Below are 21,358 nucleotides of genomic sequence, written 5' to 3'. Positions count from 1 at the left end.
AGATATACACGTTTACTTACTTTTCTAATATTTTGTATTGGTTTGTACGTAGAATACATAATCAATCAGAATTATAATGTCATACTGTAATGTTAAACGATATTCATGTTTATTCTAACCCATGGCTTCTAGACGTTCAGGAAGGATTCGCGAGCGACTCTTTCCGGAAATGTCGCGAAGGTATCTTCAAATCCAGAGGATTAGTCCTAAAACGCCGCTAAGAATCATCACGACATTCACAGAAGATCGCTACAGATGCAACGGCAAGATTACTTCTTGGACAACTTACTTACTACCTTATCAAGCCAACTCTCCATGTTGTTTGTTCAAATTCTAACCTTGGCTCTGTTTACTTTCAAACTTCTACACGGAATTCAATGGACACTTCTGTGGAGTCTTATTTTAAAGCTTCTTAGAGGATTGTTATGGAGACTTCTTTGGAAATTGCTGTAGGAAAATTTTGCGAAAACTTCTGCGAAGACCTCAGTGGCGATTTTGGAAGAAACATCTGTAAGGACTTCTTTTGATACTCTTGTATAAGTTTCTATGAAAACCACTGAGGAGACTTACATGGAGTCTCTTCTAAAGTATTCTGGGGGAACTTTCGTATAGACCTTCATGTAGCATCCAAGGATACTATTGCAGAGACTCCTATGAAATTTCACGTGGGGACCGTTTCGTTGAAAATTATTTGTAAAATTTTGTGGAGATTTTTGTAGACACCTCTAAAGATACTTCTTTGGAGACTTCTGAGGGTTTTCCTGTAAAGAATCTTTTTCGATTTGAATAAACCTTCTTTGATAACGATTTCTCAGAAGACAGTTGTGGAGATTTCTGGGTAGACTTCTAAGGAATCTTCTGTGTTCTCTTTTATGGAATCTTCTCTACCTCTACCTCTAAGGAAAAATGTTGTGGATTCCTGTTTTGGGGAGTTCTGTGGGGACTTCTAACCAGACTTCTGTTGAAATTTATATGAAGACTCTTATGAAGGTTTCTGGGGAGACCGTTATGGAATCTTCTTAGAGACCTCTTGAGCAAATTTTATGGAAAAACCAATGGAAACTTATCTAGAGACTTCGGCGGACATTTTTTGGGATACTAGATAAGATTTCTAAGAAGGTTCCAATTAAAATTTATGCTATTAATAATGCTTGGACAACTGTGATTTTTTCTGTATATATCTCTGTTGAAAGATCTTCAGTGAATTCTGTGAAGGCTTCCAGAAACCTCTGCTAAATACTTTGTGGAAACTCCTGTGGAAACCGCTGAAGAGACCTTTCTGATTACCCCTGTTGAGACATCTGTCAAACCTATGAACCTATGGAGTTTGATAATAATAGAGTCTGTAGAGATTAGGGACGATGGAGACTTATATGGAGGCTTCTAAGGCTTTCACGGAGACTTCTGTGGAGAATTGTGTGAAGACGTCTTTGAAGATTTCTGCGTAATCTTCTGCGAAGACCTCAGTGGCGATTTTGTTGGAAACTTCTGTAAGGACTTCTTTGGATACTCCTGTGTAGATTTTTGTGGAAGCCTCTGTGGAGACTATTGTAGTGACTTCTGTGAAATCTTCTGAATGATTTGTAGTGATTTTTTGTCTTCTATGTATTTTTCCAAGGGGATATGGCAAAGACTTCTATGAAGACTTCTGTGGGGATTACAACAGAAACTTTCTTGGAGACTTATATAAGAAGCTTTTTAGAGATTTCTGGGTAGACTTCTGTTGAGATTTCTGTAAGGACTTCTTTGGATATTTCTTATGAATTTCACTTCTGTTTCATAATTCTTTCAAGGCTTCTGTGGACAACTCTATTGAGACTTCTGTGAAGAATTTTGTGAACAATTCTATGGAAACTTCTGTATTTATTTCTTTGAATAGTATGTATAGAATTATGTTAAGACTTGTGTGAGTACCCCTTGGAGAATTATGTGGATTTTTCTGTCTTCACTTCTTTCGACGAGTTAGATCTTATTTGTAAAATGTTCTGCGAAATTATGTGGAGACTTCGAAGTAGACCTCTATCAAAATGTCTATATAGACTTGAAGGTGTCTGGGGAGACTTCCATGAAAAATTCTTAGAGACAGACAAATTTTATGAAAACCTCTATGGAGACTTCTCTTGAGTTTTCTGTGGACATTTCTGGGGAGACTAGACATGATTTCTGAGAAGGTTTCAATCAAAATTTATGTTAATAATACTGCTTGGACTACTGTAAATATTTATGTAGGTATATGTGATGAGAGCTGTTTGAGAATTCTATGAAGACCTCTAGAAACCTCTCAAAAATCCTTTGTGAAAACACTGATGAGATCTCTCTAATGACTTCTGTTGGGACATCTGTCAAATCTATGAAGAAAAGTTGAGACATCTGTGGGAAATCTCATGAAAACTTTTGTGCTTTTTTTTGTGGAGAGCCTTGTGGATACCCTATCAAGGTTCTTACGCAGAAGCCTGTAGAGATTTTTGGACATCTATGCAAATTCACGTGAAGACCATGGTTGAGACCCAAATGAGCAGGGTAACATGGTTTTATGTAATACCAGGGGATGTAGCAGAAATTCTGTGGTGTTTACAAGGTTTCATCTGATTTGTCTGAAAAGCAATGAACAGAAACTTTTTAAAAACCAAGTTTAACACTACAAAATTTTACTTTCTCTTTTTTGTATTGTTCAAATTTATACTTTGGCACGGTTTATCTTCTTCGCACCGTTCTACACTGTGGGGAGCCTCGGATGAGACTTCTATGAAGAGGACTCATATGCAGTCTGAGAGATTTAAGACTTCTGAGAAGATTTCTGAGGAGGCTTTTTCTGAGGCTTCTCAGGCTTTTACAAAGACTACTATGAAGATTTCTTTGGAATCATCTGCGAAGACCTCTATAGCGATTTTGTTGAAAACAACTGTAAAGACTGCTTGGGATACTCCTGTCTAGATTTCTGTGAAAGCCTCTATGACGACTTTTGTAGTGACATCTGTTAGATCTTGTATGTAGTATTTTGTAGTGATTTCTTTTGAATTTTTTGTATCGTTCCAAGGAGATACTGCAGAGACCTGAATGAAGACTTCTGGGGAGACTTATATGGAAACTTGTTTGAAGTCTTATGTAGGGAACTTTGTAGAGATTTCTGGGTAGACTTCTGTTAAGATTTCTGTAAGGACTTCTTTGAATATTTCTTACGAATTTACTACTGTAAAGAATTCTTTCAAGGCTTCTGTGGAGAACTCTATTAAGACTTTTGTGGAGAATATTGAGGACACTCATACTTAAACTTCTGTAGATATTTCTTATAGTATTCTTTTCTTATAGTTATAGTATAGAATTATGTGAAAACTTTTGCTAGCACCTCTGTGGACACTTCCTTGGAGACTTCTATGGATTCTACTGTGAAGACTTCTTTCGACGCGTATATATATGTATATATTATTTGAAAACTATTCTGGGAGGTTCTGTGGGGACTTCTAACCAGACTTCTGTTAGAATTTATATGAAGACTTTTAAAAAGGTTTCTGGGGAGACTTTTATGGAAACTTCTTAGAGACCTTTTAGGCAAATTGTATGGAAACCTCTATGGAAACTTCTCTACAGTCTTCTATGGACATTTCCGAGGAAACTAGACAAGATTTCGGAGAAGATTGCAACTAGATTTAATGTTAATAATAATGCTTGGACTACTGTGAATTGTTCTGTTGGTATCTATGTTGAAAGACCTTCGGTGACTCCTTTGTAGACCTCTTATAACCTCTGCTAAATCCTTTGTGGAAACCTCTATGGAAACCAATGATGAGACTTTTCAGATGATCCCTGTTGAGACATCTGTCAAACCTATGAACCTATGGAGTTTGATAATATTGGAGTCTGTAGAGATTGGGGACGATGGAAACTTCTGAGGAGGCTTCTAAAGCTTTCACAGAGACTTTTGTGAAGAATTGTGTAAAGACTTCTTTTAAAATTTCTGTGGAATCGTCTGTGAAGACCTCAGTGGAGATTTTGTTGGATACTCCTGTGTAGATTTTTGTGGAGACTTTTGAAGTAACTTTTGTGAAATCTTCTGAATGTTTTATAGTGATTTCTTTTGACTTCTATGTATCTTTCCAAGGGTGAAGTAAAGTAAAATGGTTCCAAGTCAAATGGTTTTATGTAATTCTCTCGAATGCTCACTCAGGAATTTGTATTATATTTATACTAGGGGATGTAGCACAAATTCTGTGGTGTTTACAAGGTTCCATCTGATTTGTCTCGAAAGCAATGAACATAAATTTTTCAAAACCAAGTTGAACACTACAAATTTTTACTTACCCCTCTTTTTGTATACTTCATATTTAAGCTTTGGCTCTGTTCACTTTTTACGCACCGTTCTACAGTATGGGAAGTCCTTTCTGAAGACTTCCAGCGAAGTCTTCTTTGTAGGGGACTCATGTGGAGTCTGAGAATAATGGAGTCTGTAGAGATTGGATACGATGGAGACTTCTGAGGAGGCTTATTCCGCGGGTTCTAAGGCTATTACAGACACTTCTGTGGAGAATTGTGTGAAGACTTCGTTGAAGATTTCTCTGGAATCTTCTGCGAAGACCCCATAGGCGATTTTGCTGAAAACTTCTGTAAAGACTTCGTTGGATAATAATTAATTAATTCTGTGAAATCTTCTATGTAGTATTTTGTAGTGATTTCTTTTAACTTTTATGTATCTTTCCAAGAAGATACTGCAGAGACTTATGTGGAGATTTCTACAGAAACTTGTTTGGAGACTTATGTAGGGAACTTTATAGAAAATTCTAGGAATATTTCTGTTAAGATTTCTGTAAGGACTTCTTTGGATATTTCTTGCAAATTAGTCAGACTTATGTGGAGTCTGCTATGAAGGGGTCTCATGTGAAGTCTGAGAATAATGAAGTCTGGAGAGATTGAAGACGATGGAGATTTCTGCGGAGGCTTTTTCTGTAAGGACTCTTTTGGACACTCCTGCGTAGATTTCTGTGGAAACCTCTGAGGAGCTTTTTGTAGAAACTTCTATGAAATCTTCTATGTAGTATTTTGTAGTGATTTCTTTTGATTTTTATGTATCTTTCCAAGGTTCTGTGAAGACTTCTGTGAAGACTTCAACGGAAAATTGTTTGGAGACTAATGTAGGGAACCTTGTAGAGATTTTTTCGTAGACTTCGAATATATCTTACGAATTTTACTTCTATGGTGGACTCTATTGTGACTTCTGCGAGGAATTCTATGGACACTTCAATGGGACCTTTGTGGGATTTTATTGAAAATTATGAGTAGAATTATGTGAAGACTTTTATGGACACGTCTATGAACCCTGCTTTGGAGATTTAAGTGGATTTTCCTGTAAAGACTTCTTTGGAAGCGGATATAGAACGTATTTGTAGATTTATGTGGGGAATCCTGTGTAGACCTCTTAACAGACTACTGTTAAAATTTCTATGGAGACTTTTGTGAAGGTTTTTGGCGAGACTTCTGTAAATATCTCTTAAGCAAAGACTCGAACAGAATCATGTTCTGGTTTCGAACAGAATCCTGTGCAGGATTTCAACATAATCCTGACCAGGATTCGAATAGAATCCTGTCCAGGATTCGAACAGAATCCTGTTCAGGATTCGAACCAAATCCTGTTCCAGAATTCGAACCCAATCCTGTTCAGGATTCGAACCGAATCCTGTTCCAGAATTCGAACAGAATCCTGTCTATGATTCGAAGAGTATTCTGTCCAAGATTCGAAGAGTATTCTGTCTAGGATTCGAAGATAATTTTGTCCTGGATTCGAAGAAAATCCTGTCCAGCAATCGAAGAAAATCCTGATCACGATTCGAAGAAAATCCTGTCCAGGATACGAAGAAAATCCTGTCCAGGATTCAAAGAAAATCCTGTCCAGGATTCGAAGAAAATCCTGTTCAGAATTCGAAGAAAATCCTGTTCAGGATTCGAAGAAAATCCTGTTCAAGATTCGAAGAGAATCCTGTCCAGGATTTGAAGAGAATCCTGTCCAGGGTCCGAAGAGAATCCTGTCCATGATTTGAAGAAAATCCTGTCCAAGATTCGAACAGAATTCTGTCCAAGATTCGAGAAGAATCCTGTCCAGGATTCAAGAAGAATCCTGTCCAAGATTGGAATTCTCGTTCAGGTTTCAAAAACAATCCTGTCCAGGTTTCAAAGGGAATCATGTCTAGGATTCGAAGAGAATCCTGTCAAGGATTCGAAGTGAAACCTATCTAGGGAAACCCTTAAAAAACTTCATCTGAAAAACAGGTCAAAATCTTATGGAAATGTTAAGCTATGAAAAATCAGATTATAACCTTGTTGATGACCACACCAACTTGATTGCCCGTCGATATCAAACAAACTGATCATTCGACCATCACCGGCCATTATCTTTATTGTGCTCCAAAAATACCGTCATACCAATTTAACACCGCCGCTCTTCGATGATGACTCCGCTAGTATCTTTCCCCTCTCACTGCTGCTTCGACTCGCCCTGCTCCGCGTTGCAGTACCACTCCAGATAACTGACCACGTAGAACATGTCGCTCTCATGCCAGTACACCGTTTGATTCACACATTGCTCCAGATCCAGCAGAATCGGATGATCCTCCTGGAATCGACCCAGCTCCTGATTGATCGCCGTCTGGTACGTGTTGTACATCCAGTTGAAGTCGTAGTACGACTGCTCCAGCATCCCGTTGACGTTGTCCATCTCCAGAATCTTGCTGTAGGTGGCGATCGCCTCCAGCGATGCGTGCGTAATCCGACTCAACTCCCGACTGACGAAGTTCGCGTACCGGAAGAAGTCGTCCGTAGTCAGCGGAGTCAGCTGTTCCGAAGCGTTGCGAGCGCAGTCCTGCATGTCGTACACCGCAAACAGCGTGTAGACCTCGAACAGCTGGTGGACGAGGCTAAGGCAGTCTTCGTTCTCGGTCTCTGCATTCTGGATATCGTTCCACGCGGCTGCGTTCACCCGACGAAGTTCCTGCGTGCCATTTGCCAGGATCGGCAGAAGGAGTTTGTTGAAGTGGAGCGTTTTGTTGGAGTTGTAGGCACGCTTCAGCTGCATGCTCTCCTCTCCGATGGCACTGTAGTTGCTGAACCATTCCTGATACAGGACAAAGGACGGAGCGCCACTCACGGCAAGAAGTGCACTGAACGCAACCAAAGTGGCTGCAATTAACGGCACCTTAACGAGCATCTTCACTGTCTTCGCACTAATCTCGTTGAGCTGCTCAACGGAACTGATTCCAACCCGTAGATTACGGCGGCTCATCCATTGCCCATCGCGGCCTGATGTATAGCCCTCATCCGCCGATAAGATACCACTGCACCAAATTGGGCCATCTATGAACGAATAGCTCTAACTTCGTCCCTCAATCGAGATGATAATCAGTTTCCTGAACGCACCTGTTCACCCGCGGTTCCGCAATATAACCACAGAGCTGCAGTCGCATGCGTAATCTAATCTCTGCTCGCAAGTCGGCGAAATTTCCTGCCTCTAAACGGGTGTTCAAGAATGTATATAAGTACCCGGCAGCTCGGTATGCGCTTAGCCATTCAGTCCAATTCTAGTCACCATTCGCACCATGAAACTCACCGCCGTCCTTCTGGTGGTGGCCGTATCGGTAAGTTAATCTATCGCGCAGGTGTTCAACCAATCATCGTGCTGTTGCTGATAAAACCATCATAAATTTCCCACAGGTGGCCACCAACGCAGCTCCGTCTCCGGCGGCCGTGAAGAAAAATACCGTTGGAGATCTGATCGCCGTCGTCAACGAGTATGCTCCGCTGTTTGAAGCGCTTAGCGAAGAGAAGGATCAGCTGCTGCAGTTCGCCCGCACTGGCCTGTTCGCCACGTACCGCCACATGAACGAAGATCTGCTGAAGAACTTGGGTGAAGCTCGCAATGCCATCGAGTACGGATTCGATGAGATCCGCACCAAGATCGCCGCCAAAATGCTCGACGGTGGCGATGAGGAATGTCTGCTGAATCTGGTTAGGCAGATCGTTGATGAACAGCGTGCCCTGGCCGCTGCGATGAGTCTCTGCTCGTCCTTCACCACCGACGCCAAGGACGATCTGTCGTACTCATTCTACGAAATGCTGGAACTTCTGCAGCGCCTGTCCACCGCTTTGAGCGAGTACGTCCTGTGGTCGTTTGCCACGCACAACTCCGTCAACGACCCGGAAGATCACGCCGAGTACCTGCGCCGTACCTATCAGGAATCGGTCGACTTGTGGGAACAGCAGGTCGCCCCGTTGGTGCAGTTCCAGCTGGACGCCATGGAGTACAACAAGCCGCTGATCGTGGCCGAGAACCAGGGCTGCCTGGACAAGCTGGTCGAACAGGTGGACATCTTCAACGAGTACATCTACGGACAGTTCGAATACTGTGCGGCTCCGTGGAAGGCCGCCAAGCCCTGAAGAGTGCTGCTGTGACGAAGAATTTCAGTTTTTAGATTATCATACGATAAGAGTAAAGTGCGGTCTCTGCTACTGAGTACGAATGGTTGTTTGACTTTCGGGGTGGAGTTCTGGGTTTGGATAGTTGGGATCCGTACGGACTTATACTTCAGAGTATCGGGGACTTGCTGAAGGGATTTTAATAGAATTGCAATTTATCATAGTAATTGGCGCTTTGTACAACAGTTGTGATTTGTATGCTATAATTTTGCAACAGAGATATCTATCGACATCAAACACAAACACATTACTCTAGAATCTCCTTAAGAACACAGTTTTTGTTAACAATATGGCCCTATAAAATACGATAAAATCAACAAATGTACATAGAAGTCGCATAATAATTAATGCACTAGATACGGTTTAAGTAGACCACAATTTGAAATCGGAATATCTCAAAATTCAGATAATTTTGAAACGTGGAGTTTTCAGTATAGTTATTCTGGAGGTACAGTACTATCGGATGGTATCTTATTCAATTCGGAATTTGACCACTAGGAAGCACTAGTGGGCATGGAGCTTTTACTTTTGTTTTGCAGATATCACAGGACACGATGTGTTTCGTAGAGCAATTTCAAAACAAAATATTCGGCATGTCTAAAATTTTGACACAAGAAAGCCATGATTGTCCCCTTTTATTTGCAATCAAAACAAAAATAATCGGTCGGGGGGTCTAGAGCAATATTTTCTTTTTTATTTACGGAGTTTGGGATATAACTTTACCTTAGTAAGCACCTTCAGAAGGCCGGCTCCAAAGGCACGTTCCCCAAGCACCTTGGGTCTTTTCGACCCACTTCAAAATTGAAATAATTGTAACTTTTGATTTAAATAACCTAGCAATTTTAGGTTCTCTGCTAATTATTTTTTTGTGGGAACATTTATTTTTGCGGAAACAAAAGTTTTGAAAGACCCCTAGGTGAGCTTCCATAAAAAGGTACAAACTATGACTTAGGGTCGTTTTCAGCTCGAAAAAAATCAGTGTGTTGTCCGAATTTAGTTATGTTGAGCTTATATGAAAGGTAAGCATGTCTAGTTTCAGAAACCCCCCTGGAGATCCGGAATTGGGTCACTTTGGCTACAAAAACCTGATACATAAAAAAAGTCCCTTTAGAGACCCTTACTTTGACGACTTGTAGTTCCGTAACTAAAGAAGTAATCTGAACCGCCCTCATATTGTTGATTAGGTTTTCATGTGCACTGTGAAGGAAGATACTCCAATAATTTACTTATTCATACCTGGAACATCCGAAAAGAAGTTCCCTTCGCAGTTTTGTATATGTAATTCACATTGGTATTATTCGGTTCATGGAAATTTCGGCATAAACTTTCTCTGTAATATGGAACCAATTGCCGGCGCACATCCCTTGAAAATTTCGGTCCAGTATGGTTCATGCGGAACCGGTTCCCTTGAGTCCCGGAAGGTGGCCAATCTGGACAATTTGATGAAATTACTAGGATTTATGCCCCAAAACCCAATGAATTGTGTCCAACTCATAACGATGTATTTTGCCAAAAGAATGAATGGATGGTTATTCTGGTCCTTTTGGAGCACTGGAATGATCACCGGAAACCCCGTAATAAGGACCACTAAATTTTATCACCAAAACTAAGTATGCGACGGCTCAAACTACATGATTTTGAATCCCTGTGGCTCTTCTAATTCAGTTGTAGCACCAACTCGAACGTCTTTTGATGGAAGATTAGCATCAAAAGTCGTTCGAATTGGCGCTTTCATAAGTTTTTAACACAACATGCAGTTTTGGACGAAACATTGGCAACATTTTCGGTTTTCCATTCAAAATGATCAAATTTAGTAAGCTAGATCTCAGTTATTGATGGTCAATGGACGGGTGGCTAAGTGGCTTTTGAGATTTTGGGGGCCACAGCGAGAACGGGAACGGGTTCTTACGGGGTGTGATGCGGCCGTTTGCTCGATACAGGTTTACATCAACCTCAGCGACAGTGGGGCAAACGGTTGGAAGAATATCGCCTCTATCTAGCAGATCGACGTATTTTGGCATTATCACATAAACCGACAACGAGAATTCCATTCGCCGTGGTAATCTTCGGGATGGGAGAATTGCTGGCAAACTGACGATTTTCAGTTAAACCACGGAGACTTTGCACATGTGATCAGTACTCTGTTCTAAACTAAACTGTATTTCAATGGCATAAGTGAAAAATAGAAAGAAGTGCGATGCTGAAATGTTTCAGTCTGGGTAAGATTTCAGATACAGTGGTAGTTCAATTTAATACCTAACAGTTATTTATGCACTGATTGGAATGCAATTTTCACAGAATCTCAGGCATAACTTGAATTTGAACAAACATTTTTGAATAATTTTTCCAATCACGACTGTAAAAGTAATAACAATTTTACTAAAGTGAAGTTTTCAACGAAAAATTTTAAACTGTCTTCAGCAAACATTTTCATCTCGTCAAAATCTATAACTTTGCTGAAGATACCATGATGCTGTACCTTCAATTTGTTTAGTTATGTCAATTATAAAAGATCGTCAAAAAAATCACTTTAGTTTAACTGTAATCTAAGTAGCTAAGCAATCAAGATATCCTTGGCTACGCCCCCTACCATAGTAACTAATAGTTTGTTATTTTGCATAACTGTTCACTTGCTAATAAACCTCCGTTGAAGTCAGACGCTTTCCAAGCTTATTCCATTCCTTTCAAACGGTACCCCATTCTAAGAGGTTATGGGCCCAGCCGGCAAGGATCGACCGAAGAAATTCATTGGAAAGTGCCATAAGTGCGGCAAGAAAGGGCACATGAAGAAGGACTGCCGGCAGAAGAACCCCAGTGAAGTGAACTCGGCTACTGGATCTGGAAGCAAGGCGGTAAGTTTTATGGCTTAAGCCCGAAATAGTGACGGACGATTAAGCTTCAAGCTAGACAGCGGATCAAGCGATCATCTAGTGAACGATGCTGCCGTGTTCTCGTCGTTGAGCAAGCTATCAAGTCCCATCATCATCAACGTCGCGAAGGACAGTGAAACTTTGGAAGCTCGAAAGAAAGGAACCATAGAAGGTGTGAGCAACAAGGGTGTTCAGATGACGATGAACGAAGTCCTGTTTGTGCCGGAGCTAAGAGACAACTTGATGTCTGTCAAGAAATTGGCCAAGGCTTTAATCTCGGTGCTGTTTTGCGGTAAGCAAGCTACCTTGTAGAAAAACAACACAGTTATTGCTACAGCGTACTTGAAAGGAAGTTTGTACGAGTTGGATGTCAAGCTTCAAGCGTTTCCTGCGAATGTATGTCAAGCTGAGGTGAGCGAGTTGTGGCATCGTCGGCTAGGTCACCTGAACCAACAAGCAATCTCGAAGCTGGTCCAGCACAATATGGTTGAAGGTATAAGAATGAAGCCACAGAAGATCGGATTTTGCGAACCATGTGTGCAGGGCAAGCAGTGCCGTGAGCCCTTCGACGGGACTCGTCAACGTACAACTTGGATTCTGGAGAGAATCCACTCGGACGTATGTGGAACTATCGACACCCCGGCATGGGATGGCTCACGCTATTTCGTATCTTTCATCGATGACTACAGCCATTTTTCGGTTATTTATCTGATGAAGAAAAAGAGTAAAGTTTTCGAGCGGTTCCGAGAATATAAAGCAATGGTGACTGCGGCTTTTGACAAGAAAATTTCGAAGCTGACGGTGGATCAAGGCACGGAGTATGGATCCAATGAGCAGAAGAAATGGTACAAGAGCAAAGGAATTCAAATCGAGTCGACGGTTGCATATTCTCCGCAACAAAATGGGGTGGCCGAGCGGTTCAATCGAACGCTCATCGAAAAAGTACGTGCTATGCTTATAGATTCCAGATTACCGAAAAAGATGTGGTGTGAAGCTGCCTTGACTGGTGTGTACCTAATGAACCGGTGTCCGACGGCAGCCCTGTCGGTACAGAAGACCCCCGCGGAACTGTGGCTAGGAGTGAAACCCAATCTGGAGAAGCTTCGAATTTTCGGATGCAGAGCCTTCGCTTGGATACCTGGTCAGCAACGAAAGAAGCTGGACGCAAAAAGTTTTGAAGCGGTAATGGTGGCTGGACGCAATCAGAAATCAATTTCAAAGTTTAAGAAGGACCTAGCATCGAAGTTTGAAATGTCCGACTGTGGGGAGCTCCGACACTTCATAGGCATTAAGGTACCCGAGTAACACACATGTTATAATTGAGCATGAGCATGAGCATGAGCATGAGCATTGATGACCGTACAATTCGTAGTTGGTACTCCGTGATTGACCAGAATAATCGAAGTTGCACAAGGAACCAACAGATGTAGCTTGGGAATAGCTTTCCATCTTCAATGTACACTTTCGAGAACTCGAAACATTATAAAGTCAATAACGGCGCCGGCCACGTCCTTACGGTCATCGGGGAAAGGTGGGATTATGAGTGTGACATCCATTGTTACTAGAGACCGAGATCACCTCTGCATCTCCATGGTTGTCACAGGGAGGAATTTGTTAGTGGGGAGGGTTCAAAAGCTACATAATCAGGGTTCACCTTGGTAAGTGATGCGATCCATGCAGCCTTAGTTCAAACAGTCACCTATTAGTCACTACAGACAACGCGTTCCTAAAGTAAGTCTACACTTTCAGTGTCGAACCATTCAAAACGATTTCGGTAATGAAAAATGTTGGATAAGAGGTAAGGTATGTGTATTTGAATACTTTTTAAACAATTACAAGAGTCTTTGCCGACACTTATTGTGAAAAAACATTCATGTTTTGTTAAAAAAAAAAATACAAAAAAGTGACTTTTCTATTGTTGTCATGATTAAAACGTGTTTCACAATAAAATATACATTAAAATGAAAGCATGAAACGAGCTCACCAAATTGATCCTTTTTCCCTGACTAAGCAGCCATATGCAACTTTATCAGCATACTTGATATACACAGCGATGCGAAAACCGAACTAGCTTGCTTGGGCCTTCAAATGCACTGCCCAGCAAACGAAACGCGTGGCAGAAAAATAGACGTCACTCCGGCGACGCGGAAACCGAACTAGCTTGCTTGGACCTTTAAATGCACTGCCCAGCAAACAAAACACGTGGCAGAAAAATAGACGTCACTTCGGCGACGCGAAAACCGAACTAGCTTGCCTTCAAATGCACTGCCCAGCAAACAAAACGCGTGGCAGAAAAATAAACGTCAATCCGGCGACGCGAAAACCGAACTAGCTTGCTTGGGCCTTCAAATGCACTGCCCAGCAAACAAAACGCGTGGCAGAAAAATAGACGTCACTCCGGCGACGCGAAAACCGAACTCAACACACATGTTATAATTGAGGCAGAATAACTCTTATATGATCAGATCTGGTCATATAAGAGTTATTCTGCTTCAATTATAACATCTGTGCTACTAGGGTAGAGTACAATCGCGACGATGGGCAGCTGAAGCTTTCTCAAGATGCCAGCATCGAAAAGCTGGTGACCCGTTTTGGAATGGCTGAGTGCAATCCTGCTCGTACACCGATGGAAAAAGGCCTGGTGCTCGATCGAAATGGACCGGAAGCAAACCAACCATATCGTGAGTTGCTGGGATCACTGATGTACGTGATGCTCAGCGTTCGACCGGACATTTGTTATCTTGTTGGCTACTTGGGGCGTTTCCAGCAACAGCAGACCGTCGAGCATTGGCAAGCCCTGAAACGAATTGTCCGTTACTTGCAAGGAACAAAGAAGCTGATGTTGCAGTTCAAGCGTAACCCAACTAATAGTCCATTGGTTGAATACGTTGACGCCGACTGGGCGTCAGATACTGAAGACCGGAAATCGGTAAGCGGTTACCTGTTTCATGTATTTGGATCCACGGTGACCTGGTGCAGTAAGAAGCAAACCACGGTTGCAACTTCGTCTAGCGAGGCGGAGTACATCGCGCTTAGTGCAGCGGTTGCAGAATCCTTGTGGCTGCAAGGAATACTTGAAGACCTTCAAGAATCCACCAAACCTGTTACCCTGTACGAGGACAACCGTAGTTGCATTTGTATGGCGAAGAACCTGGTAATCCGTAGGGGAAGACGGGGTAAGAGCGCCCGCCGGGGTAAGACGGACCACCTTCAGTTTGGCATGAAAATGGCGGTTTTAGTAAAAGTTCACTAAGCACATTCCATAAACACAAGATTTTTGACATTCATTTAGGGTAATGTTTACATTAAATTTTTCATAACAAATATCGAAAATAAAGTTTCTGCTCGTCTATATTGAATTTTATCTTATTTTCACAGATGCTCACTTAAGGATTTTGGAAGGGGTTTTGTTGTTAAAACATAACAGATTACCCGCCCATGCTTTAACAGATATAAGAAATATGCTTCAGTGAAGTGAAATATTAATTGTAAAGATTTAGCTTTGAAATAAGGCCATAGTTGTGTAAATTGAAATATACCAAATAAAATGGCTAAACCATTTTAAAAGTAGTAACTACGCCACGCTATGTCCGAACCAGACGAATATAAAAATCGAATGTACATCGGTTTTTTCTCGTTGGAGTTCAGTATTTGGGCTATATTTTCATAATCGGAAGGTTTTAAAATATTCTATCAGTGAAATTTTTATTTTTTTTTTTCACATTTTGCTATTTTCCATACTAGAACTCATGAAAACCACGGTTTTTGACGCATTTCAGCCCATACAAAATGTAAAACCTTCCGATTATGAAAATATAGACCAAATACCGTTAAGTCACCAGTCACCGTGCGGCCTCCATTCACCGTGCACATATACAAATTCCTACAGAATATTCATACAATTTTCACAAATTATTCTTTTGTCAGCAAAATAACACAGAAAGAAAAATCCATGTAAATTTCAGCGTAAAGTAATGCACATAAAGGGAATGCCAGATTTGTCGCAAATTTACATGACACATCGTGTAAAATTACACCAACATCATGTAAATTTATGCCAATTGTCGCGTAATCGGTTAGAGTCCATGCTAGATTACACGATGTCTAGCAGAAACTTACATGATGTTATTGTAATTTTAAACGATCTGACGTGTAAATTTGCGACATATCTGGCATTCCCTTCATGTGCATGATTTTACGCTGAAATTTACATGGATTTTTCTTTCTGTGAAGGTAAAACTGATGAAATGAAGTAGTTTTTGTCACAAAGTATTTTGAAAAACCTAGTTTATGTAGTCAATGTCATGTGAATTCTGTTTGATAATGAGGTTTTTTAACACCCTTAGTAGAAATTTTTCAAAATTCCAACAAGTTTTCACTGTGGATACTATGAGTAAGATGTATTTCATCGTATGAGCAATGAGATTTTATGCAAATTAGAATTTTTTATTGTATTTCACTCAAATCACAAATGCACGGTGAATGGATCCTTTTCAATATATATGGTTCCTATTACCGTGCATTAGTGTGAAAGCATGAAATTATTCGGTAATATTAGATTAATTGTTATGTCGTCATTAAACTACTTCATATTTTGTTTTTGAGTGAAGAAGTAATGGTTTGGATAATACAGTCAAACCTTTTACAACGATTTTAATGAAAAAATAATTATTTAGCCAATTTTTTAATATTTTATGATTTTTATTGTAAATGATGGTGCACGGTAAATGGTGACATAGAACGGTACGAGGCGACCTTAACATGACATTTTCAAACATAATTTTTGAGTAATTTTTTGTTATGCATCACTAGTTTTAGATTTTTCCCTGGATTATTATATAATTTCACGCTACGTGGTGGTATTCTAGTACGCTTCAAATTATTTGGAAAAGTTATATAATTTTTTGAAGTGCAATTTTTTCTTAAATGCACGGTGAATGGTAGCTTGACGGTACTGATCTCTGGTAAGAAAAAATCCGATGTACATTCGATTTTTATAATCGTCTGGTTCATACATACCGTGCTATATTGTACATCACTATTCATGTAAAATGAAATCAATGTTGTTAAAAATACAAACCAAATATGCACATTTTTTTTCCAAAATATGGGTTTGTCAAGGTGGTGATAAGGATATATCTAAGTTTTTTTTTTATTTAATTAACATAATCAAATATCCTCGTTAATCAATGAAGAATTCATAAAACATTGTACTTTTAACAATTACAGGTAACTGATATATTGTTGCGCAAAATTGTGTATTAATGTGGTGGTCACTTTCACCCCGTGGGGGGCGTGATAAGACATCACTTTTTCAAGTATCAAGAAAAAATATATTTTTTACAAATACAACACTTGTGATATTTTTTGATCATGCCTAAGGCTTCAAAAAACGACATGCTGCGTCGAAAAAGGATTTATTGGTTCTTCATTTTGACATATGAATTGAATTGTTTAGGTGGGTGGTCTTCCCCTAAAACTCAAATTGTTACTTGGGACATAGCCTCCATCACAGTAGATCCCGCAATTTTAAAAGAATGATGCATTTTTTAAGAGCAAAGACTACAATATGCACGTAATTTTAATTTTGAAATTGACGTCATATGTAATATTAGTTTTTCGTAGTTTGTTGCTATTGCTTCACGTGATATGGTCAATTGTTTCCATGAAACACATTGTTACGTCCTGTTAAGAAAGTATGTAGCTTTCATTTTAGGTTAAACATATTTTGGTGGCTATTTTGAATTTCGCAAGCAACATGACTTTTGTCAGAAGTCAGTAGTATCAGTAGTAACTGAGCAAACCTTGCTCAGAATTTGGAGCAAGTCTTGCTCAGGATTTGAAGCCAATCCGACCCAAGATTTTGAGCAAATCCTGCTTAGGATTTGGAACATATCTATCACATGATTTGAAACAAATCATGGTCAGGAATTAGTTCACATTTTGGAGATGAACCAGCCACGGGCTGAAAATCTCCCTAATAAAGCTAATAATAATAATAGTTCACATTCTGCACAGGATTTGGAGCTGTTAAATATTTGAAGTAAATCATACTTAAAATTCGAAACAAATGCTGCTCAGAATTTGGTAAAATGCTGCTCAGAATATCCTGCTCAAATCTGAAGCAAATCCTACTCAGGATCTAGAGTCGATTTGGAGCAAATCCAGCACTGGATTTAAAGTAAATCATGCTCAGGAATTAGAGAAAATTTTGCTCATAATTTGGAGCAAATCATGTTCAGGAATTAGAGCAAATCTTGCTCAGAATTTGTAGCAAATCATTGTCAAGAATTAGAGCAATTACTGCTTACGATTTTGAACCAATCCTGCTCAGGATTTTGAGCAAATACTTTTTTGAATTTTGAGCAAATCCTGCTTAGGAATTGATGCAAAGTTTGTTCAGAATTTGGAGCAAATCTTACTCAGAATTTTGAGTAAATTCAGCTCAGGATTTGGAGAAACTCCTGGTCAAATTCTGCTTAGGATTGGAGCAAATCCTGCTCACGATTTGGAGCAAAACATGCACAGGGTTTGGAACAAATTCTGCTTATGATTCGAAGCAAATTCTGTGCACGATTTGAAGCAAATTCTGCTAAGGATTTAGAGCAAAACATGCTCAGAATTCGGAGCTTTGAAACAAAATCTGCTCAATATTTGGAACAAATCCAGCTCAGGATTTGGAACAAATCTTGCTCATGATTTGAAGCAAAGCTTTCTCATGAGCTAGAGCATATCCTTCTCAGAGCTTGGAGCAAATCTTGCTCAAAGATTTGGAGCAATCCTACTCAGGATTTGTAGAAAATTCTGCTAAGAGTTTATATTATATCTTGCTTCGAATTTAGAGCAAATTCTGCTCGGGATGTGGAGCAAATCCTGCTCTAGATTTGGAGCAAACCCTTCGCTGGGTATAAAGCACATATTTCTCAGGATTTGGAGCAAATCCTGCTCAGGTTTAAAACAAATCCTGCTCATGATTTGGAGCAAATTGAGCATGAGCATGAGCATGAACATGATTGACCGCCTGCAGATGCTACTCCGTTATTGCAAGAACAGCTGTACTTACACAGGGAACCAACAAACACTATTCGGGATCAGTAGCATCCTCAATGTGTAAGTACTGGTGCTCTCATTATTATAGCAAACAATAACGGCGCCGGCTGCGTCCGAATGCAGGTCAATTTAGGGATGGGAGGGAAATATTGACGTGTTACTTGCTTTATGGAAGCCGAGGAGTCCTCTGCACTTCCACAAGTAGACACAGGGAGTTTGGATATGGGGAAGGTTTGGGTAAAGGATTCGTTTTGGCAAACGATAAATATATAATTTGAAATGAATGCGCCTAACCAGATTTGCGATATTATTCTATAAAAGCATTGAACGCCGAACAAGTGTTCGTCGCTCGCCCCACAGGAACAAGCGACAAGATCAAAGGATCAAACGCTACTAACGCGATCCGCGATACTATTCCACCGTGGTACGCGAACGACCCGCGACCTGTTTGATCCTGCCCCCGTCGCCCGCCCCCGCAGGAGCAAGCAATTAGGTCGAAGGATCAAACACTCAAACACTACTGACACTCGCGGCACTTTTTCGTTGTTACGAGATGACGCGCGACATGTTCGATTCTGCCCTCGTCGCTCACCCCCTGCTCATGATTTGGAGCAAATTCTCGATTTACTCAGGATTTGGAGCAAATTCTTCTCAGGGTTTGGAGCAAATCATGTACAGAAATTCTGCTAAGAGTTTTAAACAAAACATGCTGCATTTAGAGCAAATAATGTTCAGGATTTGGAGAAAATTTTGCTCAGAATCGTGCAAAAGATTTGGAGCAAAACATGCGATTTTAAAATTTTGTTTTTGAAATTAAAAATAATCTGTAACCTTTTTTTACCGTGTGTGCCAAAATTTCCATTTTCGCATTCATATATCGTGTGGCAGGTTCGGATACTATATGCCCAGGGGAGTCAAGGAAATCTTCATTACGAAAAGATCCTGAACCGACCAGGAATCGTACCCAGACACCTGCAGCATGACTTTGCTTTGTAGCCGCGGACTCTAACCACTCGTCCAAGGAAGGCTTATAGACAGCCAGCTATTGAACCAAAAACTTGATAGGTTATATATGTTGGAGTCAACGTTGACAGATGACCCAGTAAACACAAACTTGCATACGATAGATCGTAAGAGTACAAAGGTGTAGACAATATACGCACATGGGCCATTAGGCTGCATGCAAAATGTACGTATATCGCCTCCACCTTTGTACTCTTATATCCTTACATATACGATTGTGTGTTTGCTGGGAATCATTTCGTCCCCCTTAATGCTACAACAAGTTAACTCGAAATTTCGATTTTTAGAGTTCAATTTGTCGAAAAATAAATCTTAATTAAATCTGCCAGATATTCACAGATCATAAGCAAGTGATTTAATGTAAACAAGTCATATATTACTTTTCAATCATATTCTCTATGATTAATCTTGTGAGACAATCGAACTTTCAATGTTGGATAGTTCAAAATTTGGATTTTTGAGTTATCTAGTTGTAGCATAAAGGGATTTCTGGTTAATTCTGGTCTCAAATTAGAAGGATACCCAAAAGGATATCGACAACAGTGTTTAACCTTAAATGTGTATTTCAGCTCTCGTTCAAGGGGGTTGGTAGCGGAAGAGTATATGCTATTCATTGTCTTCCCAACGAATTCCTCACAATTTACCATCTATTACAATCCATCCATGAAATCCACTTTTAAAATGCAGTTTGCACTAAGCAAATCAATCTTAATTCCATAAATAACAAGTTACGCAATCAAACAGTCCCGAAAACAGGTGTTTTCCATGCAAACACAACCCACACTTTCGCCTAATCTTATCTTTAGCTTCCTCCCGATCAACGGTCCAGTCAATAAATAGCCCCATGCGCCCACGATACGTGTCCCGAAAAACATTGCGATAAGCCGTTCTTTACAACCATCAAGTGACCAATTCTGATTAGGACCCCGACCAGCGTCAAAGCGATAAGCCGTCAATCGATTTCGTAACACCTCGTCCAATCAACGAAAACAATCTTGTTCATTTATTGAAACATTCCTACACCCGCACCATCTCTCTCCCAGTTCAAACGACGCACTGGTTGATCCTCTGGTTGATGCTACGGTCGACCTCGGTCATCTGCACCTGGATGCGCTCCAAGCAGAGACGGTTCTCCTCAACCAGATAGGGACGGTTCACCTCCAGGTAGTCCAGATCCTCCTGGGCTTCGGGACGGGCCACGTTGTCCCAGAAGTACACCTGGTTCTGGTAGTTACGCTCCAGCCATTCGATCTGCTCCTCCGGATCGACGAAAGAGTTGTGGTTGGCGAAAGAGTACAGCGTGTATTCGGCAGCGGCGGTCGAGATTCGTTGCAACAGGTTGACCAAGCTACGGAACTCATCGGCCAGACCTTCCTTGATGCCGATCTTGTCGCTAGCGCAACGGCTCATCTCGTCCGCAGCACGAATACGCTCGGCAACGATCTCCTCAACCAATCCCAGCAGACACTCCTCGTTGGCATTCGGCAAGATGATCATGTCTCCGATGATTTTCCGCGTACCGTCGAAGTGATGCTCGATATCGCTCCACGCATCAGCCAAGTTGTCCACGGTGGCTTCGTTCAGCAGCTTCAGCTCAGCACGGGTAATGATACGGGCCAAGTTCACAAAGGCATCCTTCTCCTCGTGCAGGTCGTCAAACTTCACTCGGAACTCCTCAACAATACGGGCCAGTTCATCCATGGTATAACTGCGCGCCGCTGGCTTGGCACTAGCCAGGACCTGCAAATCAAACCCTCTGATCACAACCAGTTCGAACCTTACGATCCACTTCACCTACCAGCAATCCACAGGCAATCGCCGTCAACGTCAACAACTTCATGTTTGCTTTCTCACCGCACCAAGATTCACCTCTCTAATGAAGTTCACGGGCGACCTCGAGTACCCTTATATAATTTCGCACAGGACCCCCCTCAAGCCTAATCCAACCACCCAATCGA

At 40.8% G+C, this 21,358-nt stretch overlaps 3 protein-coding genes across 4 annotated transcripts in view; 2 read left to right on the top strand and 1 right to left on the bottom strand.

Moving 5' to 3' along the window:
• Nucleotides 1-21,358, top strand: part of LOC5575604 (probable maleylacetoacetate isomerase 2) — a 121,447-nt gene that overhangs the window by 75,878 nt on the left and 24,211 nt on the right. The window lies entirely within an intron of this gene.
• On the top strand, nt 7,468-8,501 carry LOC5575605. The gene is made up of 2 exons (XM_001662038.2): nt 7,468-7,619; nt 7,696-8,501. Exons 1-2 carry the CDS (start codon nt 7,581-7,583, stop codon nt 8,416-8,418), a joined length of 762 nt encoding a protein of 253 aa, XP_001662088.2. The 5' UTR covers nt 7,468-7,580; the 3' UTR covers nt 8,419-8,501.
• LOC5575599 lies at nt 20,361-21,318 on the bottom strand. Its single transcript, XM_001662037.2, has 2 exons — nt 21,199-21,318; nt 20,361-21,140 (listed from the first exon to the last, which is right to left on the bottom strand). The coding sequence occupies exons 1-2, from the start codon at nt 21,238-21,240 to the stop codon at nt 20,445-20,447; spliced, it is 738 nt and encodes a 245-aa protein (XP_001662087.1). The 5' UTR covers nt 21,241-21,318; the 3' UTR covers nt 20,361-20,444.

The sequence above is a fragment of the Aedes aegypti genome, chromosome 1 (assembly GCF_002204515.2).
Source record: "Aedes aegypti strain LVP_AGWG chromosome 1, AaegL5.0 Primary Assembly, whole genome shotgun sequence".
Taxonomy (NCBI): domain Eukaryota; kingdom Metazoa; phylum Arthropoda; class Insecta; order Diptera; family Culicidae; genus Aedes; species Aedes aegypti.
The sequence above is the reverse complement of the archived record's forward strand: the minus strand, read 5'-3'. Positions and strand labels throughout refer to the sequence as shown.

Excerpts from the sequence above, each read along its gene's own strand:
- LOC5575605 (XM_001662038.2), top strand. The coding sequence starts at position 7,581 with ATGAAACTCACCGCCGTCCTTCTGGTGGTGGCCGTATCG. Across the intron at positions 7,620-7,695 it reads TTCTGGTGGTGGCCGTATCG|GTGGCCACCAACGCAGCTCC; the intron begins GTAAGTTAATCT and ends AATTTCCCACAG.
- LOC5575599 (XM_001662037.2), bottom strand. The coding sequence starts at position 21,240 with ATGAAGTTGTTGACGTTGACGGCGATTGCCTGTGGATTGCTG. Across the intron at positions 21,141-21,198 it reads CGATTGCCTGTGGATTGCTG|GTCCTGGCTAGTGCCAAGCC; the intron begins GTAGGTGAAGTG and ends TTTGATTTGCAG.